The 10,844-nt window shown below is 44.6% G+C and overlaps 1 protein-coding gene across 1 annotated transcript in view; it reads right to left on the bottom strand.

Annotated features, from left to right (window-relative positions):
• Positions 1 to 480: 480 nt before the first annotated feature.
• WNT7A (Wnt family member 7A) overlaps positions 481 to 10,844 on the bottom strand; it is an 81,439-nt gene continuing 71,075 nt past the window's right edge. Inside the window, exon 4 of the mRNA XM_036446872.2 lies at positions 481 to 2,775. Within this exon, the coding sequence (XP_036302765.1) occupies positions 2,296 to 2,775 (480 nt within the window). The 3' untranslated portion in view covers positions 481 to 2,295. The remainder of the gene's footprint in view (positions 2,776 to 10,844) is intronic.

The raw sequence follows: 10,844 nt of genomic DNA, 5'->3' as shown, positions 1-10,844 counted from the left end.
AACAGTGTACTAAGGAGCCAAGTGATAGGCTGGCAGCTGACCTGGCCATTATTCTCACAAGCCCAGCTGCCCCCTGCCAGACCCACTCCTCATCTGAATAGTAAAACAAGACATGGGGCTTCTGAAACCATGTTTATGTGATTACATTAAACTGGCCTCTGGGAGGTGATCAGAATTTCCTTCACTCTCAGATGCCATGAGGCCAGTTGGGAGCAGAGGGGCTGAAGGCTTAAGAAGCCTCTTTGCTCACGGTGGACACTGCAGGTTTCTGAGGCAAAGATAAACTGTGACATGAAGACTTCAAGAAACTTCTGCGTTTTCTCCTCCCTCACCCATTAATCACCCTGCCCCCTGCACTTGCCCACTTGCCCACTCACCCATTCATTCACTCATCCAGCCATGCACTCATTCCTTCAAGCCTACCCATCCTGATACCCAAGTAAAGAAGAAAAAAAAATGGTCCAAGGGAAGAAATCAACCAACTGTCCAGCCATTTTATTTGTCTATGCTGTGATCCAGGCCCAGTGCTGACACTGGAGTGTCCAATACAGCCTAGATATGGAGAGGCTCCTAGTGCATGGGGCCATGGGACTGTGATCTTAGGAGTACCTGTGGGCATGGAGTTCAGAAATGCCTTCTCGTGGTGGCTCAACACAATCACCAAAGGTCCCTATAGTTTGACTCAACACCATCTGCCCTGCACTGCAAGCAGAGATACACAGGCACACACCCATGTGCATACACCACTCCAAATCTTTCAGGCACACACATGGAGAGAAACAGATAATTGGGTACACACAGAAGCACACAAGAGATACCTGAAAGCACAAAGTCACATAACTACCCCAAGACTCCCTAAAGCTGCACATGCGTGCACACACACACACACACACACACACACACACACACACGGATACAGAACACCCATAGCCTTCTTAAGGAAAGCTTCCAAAGTAGAGAGGCACTGGAAGAAGGAGGACGACCCAGGGCAGAGAGGTTTCATCCATACCTTTCTCTGACAGTCTGCCCTGGGGCTGTGACATCCAGGAAACCCAGCTGCTCATGGGAGCTCTCACCCCAGCTTTTTTGCCTTATAACTGAGGACTATGACTTACTCCTACCCGTCCAGGGCACTCAGCAATTCAGGGGTATTCTGGTGAGGAGTAGGTTCCCTGAGCTGGCTTCTGCCAAGTGGCCATGACCAAGTCCCTGTGATCGTCCCAATGCACAGATCTGCCCACCAAATGGCTAGTCATGAGGTCACCGCTCAGTGACCTTGCTCTTAAAGCCTGAGCTTAATAGGCTGAGACTGAAGATCTAATTCCTTTCCCAGGTAATACCAATGGCACAACAGCCCAGGCATCCATGGCCACTTTTGCCAATTTGATCACAGAACTTGAAAACCCAGCTGTGTGAGGGTCCTCGTGGGAGCTGACTCCACACCCGGGCCTTGTCTTTCCTTACCACAAAGCAAGTCCTGGAATTAAGAAGCCCAGGCCACAGAATGATGCAGCCAGATGCAAAATAAATAAAATATTCATATAAAAATAGTCTCTTACAAAACATTCTCTCCTATCCAGTGGCTCACTTTCCAAAAGATGTAAATTGCTTTTATTATCTTTCCCTTTTCTATGTATTCCAAATCAAATTTTTTCTAATGGTGAAGTATGAGTCAGGTAGGACTAAAGAATGGGAAACGTATTGTGAAAAACATCTCCAAACTTGGACCAGCTTTTATATATATATGACATCTGCTCTGTACTTAAACATCTAATGCAGTGGATACTTGCAGAATCAGCTAGTAGAAATATCTTAATAAAGAATAATTATGTACAGTTCTGGTTGGCTCCTTGTTCCAGTGACAAAATTTTCCTGCAAAGAAAGCAGCCAGTCCACTTTGCAGAAAACGGATCTCAATGAGGTGGACTGATTCTTTTTAATTAAATAAATTAATATTATTTTAAAAATCAAAATTGTTAAATATTGCTTGATGAGGCCCAAGGATCCAGGGTTCCTGCTGTCGTAGGCTCTGCTGCAGTGAGGAGGCCCAGGCAGTGTCTGGGGTAGGGTGGAGCAGGCTGAGTATGTACTAGAATCCTTAGGGCTCTGGAGAGCCCTTTCCCCAAAGTGTCAGCAGGAAACTGCACAGGAGCCTCTACAGCAGGAAAGACAAGCTCAGCATTCCTGCTGTTCCCTATGATGATCTGGGAAGTGACCTGCAGGGTGAGTGCAGCTGGACTCTGGTCCTCCCCACAGTGGACCTGACTTGAGGGCGCATGCAGTGCTGTCTTAGGCTCACTTGCACGTGTACACCTCGGTGTGCTCACTGCAGGTGTTGCACTTGACATAGCAGCACCAGTGGAATTTGCAGTTACACTGCCACACCCGTGCATACTGGTGGGTGTTGTAGCCACGGCCGCAGCACATGAGGTCACAGCCACTGGTCTGGCGGGCTGTTTTGTTGCAGATGCGACCTTGCGTGCCCACGCTGCCCGTCACTGGGTCCTCCTCACAGTAGTTGGGTGACTTCTCAATATACACCAGGTCCGTGTCCATGGGTTTGCGGTATGACAGTGGCTTCTTGATCTTCAGGAAGGTGGGCCGCTTGTTGCGGCTGGCACGCACAGGCTCCACATGTACAGCCTCGTTGTACTTATCCTTGAGCACATAGCCGAGCTCTCGGAACTGTGGCAGCGTGGTCCAGCAGGTCTTGGTGGTACAGGAACCTGACACGCCGTGGCACTTACACTCCAGCTTCATGTTCTCCTCCAGGATCTGCAGGAGTGGGAGGGGGAGAGCACAATGAAGGTCATTGTTTGCAGGATGCAGCCCAGCCTGTCCCACCCCCTGCCCCACTAGCTGGGTTTGTTTTTGGTTTTTGTGTTTTTTTTGTTTCTCCTTTTGGTGCAGGAAACTCAGCCCTGGATTCAAATTCCTCTCATCTCGAGCCCTCATGCTGTGCCTTCCACCTGGAATAAACTTGCCTTCCTTGTTTCCCAACTCCTGTGCAATCTGTAGATGCACTTAGATCAGTTCAGACCAGTCCAGAGCACACATAGGTTCTCTTTGGCCTGCCCAGGTTTAAAACAGTGTCTGAACCAACATTTATAAACCAGAAGTATTTAAAAGGCAGACTCCCACATGCATTTGTTTTTGGCAAACAAAAAGTGCATCTGGCAACTCTGGGGTGATAGTCAAATTATTTAATAAGTGGTGTTATCTTCCTGGCACAGAATCTGGTAAGAAATGCCAGCTGTAGTCCCGTTGGGTCCTGACTCACCACAACCTCTGCCAGCCTTATCATATGGCAATAGTACTTATCCTTCAATTTGCCATAGTTCTCACTACTCCCCATTACTTACCTGACCTTAAGTTATGGTTTTTAATAGGTTAACTGCTTTGATCACCTATGACACCTGCCAGGCACTATGGACATATAGATCTGGAAACCCATTGCTCTGATTGAAGCTTCTTGGCATCTATCCCTGGCTCCCAGGCTGGATGCTGTCGCCCTTCTTATGAATTCCCAAGGCCCCTTGGGCTTCCACCATCATCCATGAGAGGCAGTACTGTATGGAGTGGGAGTTGGGGAGGAGCACAGATTCTGGACCTTGGGACTTAAGTCCCAGAACTAACATGAACCTGCTGTGTGTCCTTGAGAAACTTTCTTTAAATCTCTGTGCTGCAGTTTCCCCATTTGTAGATGGGGATAATAATAAATAGTAATTAATTATAATTATGCAGTGAAATACTAGATAATAGTGAAAAAGAATGAACTATTAATGCAATAAGAACAGATCTCCTAGATGTAATGTTGTGTGAAAAAGTTGGGCACTAAAAAGAACATAATATGGGATTCTATTGCTGTGAAGTTCAAGGACAGGAAAACTAATGGCTGGTTTTCATTTCATCTTTATTTAACTATATAGGCAGTGGGTCAGAGGTGGCCCATGGGCCATATTTTGCTGACCCCAGTTTTAGAATATCTTAGCAGTAAGAGGAGACGTCATTTACCAATCCCCTATAGCACAGGGTATTTAGGTTGTTTTTGGTTATTATTTTTACTTTTGCTTTCCTTCCCTCCCTCCCTTCTTTCTTTCTTTCCTTCATTGTTTATTTTTAACTATATGTAATGTGGAAGCAAGTATATTTTGAACTGAAGCTTCTCTTCCTTCCTCATTATCTTTGGCCTGATGTCATCCTAATAGGCATTTATTAAGCTTCTACTGTATAGTAGGCAGAGGGATGGGGATGTATTCATGAGCATAGTTTCTGGGTCATAGTGTGTAAGCATTTTCATGGTTCTTCATCCAGATTGTCAAAATACTTTTGCTTGTTACATAGTGAAAGAATAAGTGAATGAGTAAATTAACATTTATTAATCACCCATACACATGCTTCTATATATAGCATCTTATTTCACTTCATCATGTTAGTATGATTCCATCTGTAGGGATAAACAGGCTCAGCTGACTCCTAGAGCAGGCATACTGGTGTGTGAGGCATTCAGATGCAGGGTCTTATTGCTGAGGGGTGTGAATGCTTTTCCCTCCCCCAACCCTCGTTACTTACTTACTATGTGCTTTTGGGGTTGTCACACCCCATCTCTGAGGCTCAGTTGCCTTTACTGAAACATGGAGCAAGGCCAATTTTATTTTTTCTAACAAAAGTCAGGGTGCTAGAACAAAATCAGACATTCAAAAAGTAGTTATTAATTTTGCCTCTGGGCCTGGGCCTATGCAGGTGCTGGGGACACAGAGGTTTGTCACCTAGAATGGGCCGGTATTCAGGGTCCACCCAGCTCTAATTGTTCTGCTTCCAGGAAGAGGTGACTAATGCTTGGTCAATATACTCAATAGGAAGGGAGGATTACCTGTGTTTTGACCACAATACAAGTCAGCGATGTTGCAAGCATCCAGAATGTTCAGGGATAGAGATCCAGGCTGACTGAGTCTCTGGTATCAGGACACCTTTTGACAGAGCACATACTATGTGCCAGCACCCTCACACAACCTTCAGACACTTAGAGCTGCTACAGATGAGTAGCCACTGTGTCATCAGTGATAAGAGAGTTCCCACAGGCCAGCTCACCTTGGCCTGAAAAGTGGGAAATAGCAAGGCTCAGAGGTGTGATGCATGTGGATGCAGGGTCAGGCAGGTAGGTGTTCCTGAGACATGACGGCCAAGATGACTGAGATTTTAGTGCAGTCAGAGACTTGAACAGAAAAATGCTGGAAGATATTCAGAATGAATTCTGATATTACTGAGTGTGGGTGAAGCTCACACCAACTGCTGGTGGGAGTGCAAACACAGCAGCCTGAGAAAGCTGAAGAGTGCAAGCAGCAGAGCCTGGGGAAATCTGCTCATGTGGACAGGAAGAGGCTCCAGGATGCTCAGAGCAGCAGTGTTTATAATTCCAAATGGGGCACCATCTGGATGTCCATCCGTCATAATAGGAAGAATGAACTGAGGCATGTGTACTCAACAGGGCACAGAAGGGCAATGACAGTGAACAACTACAACCAAGCACACAAACAGAGGCCAACCTCAGAAACACAGTGGGGATAGAAAGAAACAATTGAAAGATTTCCACAGAATTGTTTTATCTTTATCAGTTTAAAAGCTGGCAAAACTGCTCAGTTGTTATGGCTCAGTGGTTGAACATCAATCTATGAACCAGGAGGTCATGGTTTGATTCCTAGTCAGGGCACATGCCCGGGTTGCTGGCTTGGTCTCCGGTCAGGGGCATGCAGGAGGCAGCAGATTAATGATTTTTCTCTCATTACTGATGTTTCTATATATATCTCTCTTCTTTCCTCTTTGAAATCAATATTGTATTTTTCAGAGCACACAGAGAGGGGACGCATGGAAAGTAAAGAGATGAGGGACACAAATACCAAGAGTGCTTGTCTCTGGAGTGAGAGGCAAGGGGCTATGGTTGATGAGGGTCACCCAGATATCATCTGGGGTTCTGGTAATGTTCTGTTCCTAGATATGAGTGCTTTATCATTATTCTTTTAAATAAACATAGATGATCTCTGTGCTTTTTTTTTTTTTTTTGCGTGTAAACTATATCTTGCAATTTATAAAAAATTGATTGGGTACAATAGCCAATAAGTATGTGGAAAGATGCTCAGCATCACTAATCATCAAGGAAATGCAAATCAAAACCACAATGTCCATCAACTAATGAGTACAATGTGGTCTATCCATAAATGGAATGTTATTTAGCCACAAAAAGAATGAAGTACTGACACATGCTACTATATGGATGGACCTTGAAAACACTAAGTTAAGTGTTAGAAGCCAGTCAGAAAAGGTCACATGTTATATGATTGCATTTGTATGGTATGTCCAGAATAGGCAGGTCTATAAAGTCAGATGGTGGATTAATGGACGAAGAGCAGTTTGGCGAAATGAAGAGTAATTGCTAAGGGATACAGGTTGTGAGGTCATGAAAATATTCTGAAATTGACTATTGTGATGGTTGCACAGACCTGAGAATAACTTTTTAACTGCATTCCTTAAATGAGTGCACTGTATATTATGTAAATTATAATGCAATAAAGTTGTGTGGGTTTTTTTTAAAAAGTTGCCAGAAGCATGGGCTGTATTTGCCTATGTATGACACCAAATGTTTTCGTTGAGGTGGACCCTGAGCATTGAGGCCCAGTGCCAGAGGCCAGGTTCCTGGGTCCTCGGGCTGGGTACAGTTGCCCCCCACACCATCTGCACCAGCTCCCTTGCACAGCCCCCTGCACACTACCTCCCTCTTTCTCTGTGGCTGCCTCAGGCTGTGATGGTATTTGTGTGGCCCCTAATCAGATGACACCAGCTCATTAACCCTGCAAACTCTGCATTTTGAGAGCCTCAGTGATCGCATTATGTCCAAATAGAGCTGGGCATAACAACAGCTTTCCTGGCCAGGACTGGTCAGCCAGTTGGAAATTATAGACAGGCAGCAAGCCCTCTTCCTAAGGCAAGGGACAACAGCAGAGGAAGTGTGTCAGGGACAAATATCACGCTTTGCGCACTCTTTTCCCACCCTGAGTCCAGTTTGGCTACCAGCTTTTGAGCTGTCCAGGGGGACTTCTGGGTATTCCTTTGTGCTTGAAGGATCAGGCAGTTGAAGGATCTGCACCCACACACCTTCCCAGTTCCTGGCACATAGTGGGTTCTCTTAGGAAATTCCCAAAGGTTAATTCACTAACAGGGGGCATTCCAGTTCTTCCATAACTGCATTTCTAGTCCAACAACCATGAGAGCACCAAACCTACATTTCTGAATGGGGGAAGTCGGGAGGACCCAGGGGAGGAGCCATAGTAGAGGAGAGGGGGCTTGGAATCGTTGGTATGAATCATTGTCAATATTTTATGTCCCTGGCTACACTGCTAGGTCCCAACTTAAAGACCAGTGATATGAGAGTGCTTAGGGTCTACCATGTCACCACCCTGTGGTGCAGAGATGCCTCAGTGAAAAAGGAAAAGAAATGAGAAAAGAGTGAGTCCCAGATGTGTGGCTCAGCAAGCACTAAGCACACATAGTTCTCCGCCTCTTAGCTATGTGGTGGTTTAGGGTCAGATGACATGATGAGGTGCTGTGCTCCAGTCCCACTTCCAGTTCCAGCCACAGGCCCCACTCATTTTCACATGTCACTAGTGCAGGTCTGGGGACTGATCTTCACAGAAACTGAAGGGACAAACCGAGGAACTACTATGTGCTGGCATCAAGCAAGGATTGGAGACTCAGCAAAGGAAAGAGGGACAAAGCTAAGAGGACATGCTAAGGGATTGAGGGGAACAGGTAACTGCTTCAAATAATAAAATAAGTGAGAAGAAAATGGGATATGAGTAGCAGTTGGAGCGTGAGGAATGAGGTGGGTAGGCTATGAGACCTAGATGAGAGAGGTGACATTGAGCAGAGGGCAGACCACTAGAGGAGGCCAACACATGGCAGAATAGACTCATTCTCTCATTTTGTTTCCACTTGAGGAACATGGGGCAAAGGGCCAGAGGCTTCTGCAGGGCCATCACCATGTGGCTGGAGCTTGGTGACTGGGCAAAGCAAGATGCCAAGATGGCATAGGTAGAAGTTCCATCCTACATACTCTAAGGAGGTGGGATTTTTTTTTCATATTCGGAGTTTTATGAAAGAATGTTATTTTTTAGAACAATTTTATATTTACAGAAAAATTGTGAAGAGAGGTTCCATACACCCTAATATTTTACATTAGTATGGTAAATATTATAATTAATGAGTGAATATTAATATGTTATTATTACTGAAGTTGATACGTTATTGAGATTTTCCTGATTTATACCTACTGTCCTTTTTCTGTTCCACAATACTAACTAGGTCACCACATGACATTTAGTCATCCTGTCTCCTTATGCTAGGAGATGAGATTTTACTGTGAGTGGACAGGGAAACCAGTGGAGCAGGATTTATGACTTTGAAAAGATCTCGCATTGGTTATAACAAATGGACCACTCTTGTACAGAGAGTGTATGTGGGTTGGGGGAGGCAGGTGATATACGAAAACTCCTTATACCTTCTGCTCAGTTTTGCTGTGGACCTACAACTGCTCTAAAAAATAAAACAAGATCTCAGCAGAGAAGCTGGGTGTAGGGACTGTCTCTGGAGGTGAGACTTGGCTGACTCTGATGTTGATTGGGTAGGTATTTTCCCTGGGCCTTAGTTTCTCCATTTGAACTCAAGAGTTTGAACTAGATGATTTCCAAGCCTACTCTCTCTGATACTCTTAGCCTTTTATCCATGCTGTTCTTTAACCCATAAAAGCATTTCCAGTGTTCTGATAGAATTGAATTTTCTGAAACCTCCAGAGAGAAAAAAAAAAGACCCAGGTTCAGAGTATGCAGGACCTTCTCCTATGTCTCTGCAGACTACTTCCATACTTTCCCCTCCTGTCCTATGCCCTCTGGAGACTAGACTATAGGACTGCACCAATGAGCTTGCTTGTTCCGGGACTCTAACCATTCCTAAAGGTGATAGATTGGGCCCAGGGTATTTGGGTTGTGGGATAGTCTTATTGCAGCTGGGTCACTTCCAGGTGGGTCTGACCAATGAAAGGCATTGGAAGGAGCTTAGAGGACAGGAGGAAAGTCTTGGCTATTCGTCCTCCTGCTCATCTCCACTGGCGCCCAGATGGCTGCACTCCCTATCAAAGATCACAGCTCTTGCGTGCAAGTCCTCTTCTTAAAGGCTCTGGGATTCTAGCAAGCCAAACTCCTGACATTTCTAGCCTAAGAAATAATGGTTCTTAGTTGTTCACAAAGCAATGGTTCTGCACCATCGGTTTTGGCTCCTTTGACATTGTCCTTTGTTTTATTAGCAATCTCTCTTAAAAAAAATATATACATCTTAGTTACTTAAAGTGGCAACAGAGTAAGTGGATGCTGCATGGACACACTCCCAGGACTAAACTGGAATTACAATTAAAATACTGAAAAAATTTTTAAATAATCAACTGAAGACTTGCTGAAGAGAACCCTGATACCTGAAGACAGAGAGTGGAGACCACACAGAGACTGGTAGGAGGGGCAGGGGCATGAAAGGGCTGGCCAGGCACCCATAGATAGCAACTGAAGTTCTGGAGAGATATCTTAGCTGTAGGGGGTTTCCACTGAAAACACTGGGGTCTAATCCCCAAGTTGGGTCCCCCAGCAGAGAGCACCAGAACTGAGAAGGGTGCCCACGTAACATCTGACTGTGAAAAACAGAAGAGTTGCTGTCTGCCTGGGAGAGACCCTCTTAAAGGTCCAATACACAAAATTCCCTGTGGAGCAATTCACCTTGTGCTCCAGCAGAGGGAGGGAAGAGTAGACTGGAGTTATGTGAACAGAAGCAAAGGTTGGGGTCAATAGGGTTAGAGCTCAAAAAACAAACACCCCAGTTTCCTATGCTGAGTCATATCCTCATACTGATGAGGTCATCTTTCTCAAACAGACAGTTGTTATCTTGGCAGTTTTGCCTGAGGGAAGACAATTGACCCACCATATTGGAAAACACCTTCCCCACAGTGTAGAGTTTCTGAGGCCCATTGAAAGAATGAGAATAACAACCTCCAGGGAGGCAATTACTCCATGCTGTTGGGAAAAATATTCTTATGCATGAGGGCTACTCAAGACTAAATCTAATCAGTCTGCAAGCAGAGTCACCCTCTGGAGGCTTTGAATCTTTGTTTGATCTAATTACTCAGAAACAGCATTTGACACTATTCTACACTAGCAATTGAGAGGTATAGCAGAACTACCTAATACATAGTCACAAACCCAAATAGGTACCCAAAATGAGGAGATTAAGAAACAACCCCCAAATGAACAAGAGAATTCTCCTAGAAGAGATAAATGAAATGAAGATAAGAAATATATCTGATATAGAGTTCAGAATAATGATGGTAAAGATGCTCAACAGCATGAGAAAAGATATAGTAACTATGAAAGCAGAAATAAAGAATGACATAGTACAAATAAAGAACACATTGGAAGGAATACACAGCAGATTAGGGGAAGCGGAGGATGGGATTGGTGAATTAGAAGACAGAGTAGGAAAAAATCAATCAGAGAACCAAAAATAAGAAACAAAAAAACAAAAAAAAACAACAACAAAAAAACACACAAAAAACACAGGAAAACAGCTTAAAGGGAGCTGTGGGACACATGAAACATAACAATATTTGCACAATAGGTGTGCCAAAAGAAGCATAAAGGAAGAAGGGGATGGAGAATATGTTTGAAGAAATAATGGTAGAGCCGAAACCGGTTTGGCTCAATGGATAGAGCATCGGCGTGGGGACTGAAAGGTCCCAGGTTCGATTCCAGTCA

Source organism: Pipistrellus kuhlii, unplaced genomic scaffold (genome assembly GCF_014108245.1).
Source record: "Pipistrellus kuhlii isolate mPipKuh1 unplaced genomic scaffold, mPipKuh1.p scaffold_m20_p_2, whole genome shotgun sequence".
Classification (NCBI taxonomy): Eukaryota; Metazoa; Chordata; class Mammalia; order Chiroptera; family Vespertilionidae; genus Pipistrellus; species Pipistrellus kuhlii.
The sequence above is the reverse complement of the archived record's forward strand: the minus strand, read 5'-3'. Positions and strand labels throughout refer to the sequence as shown.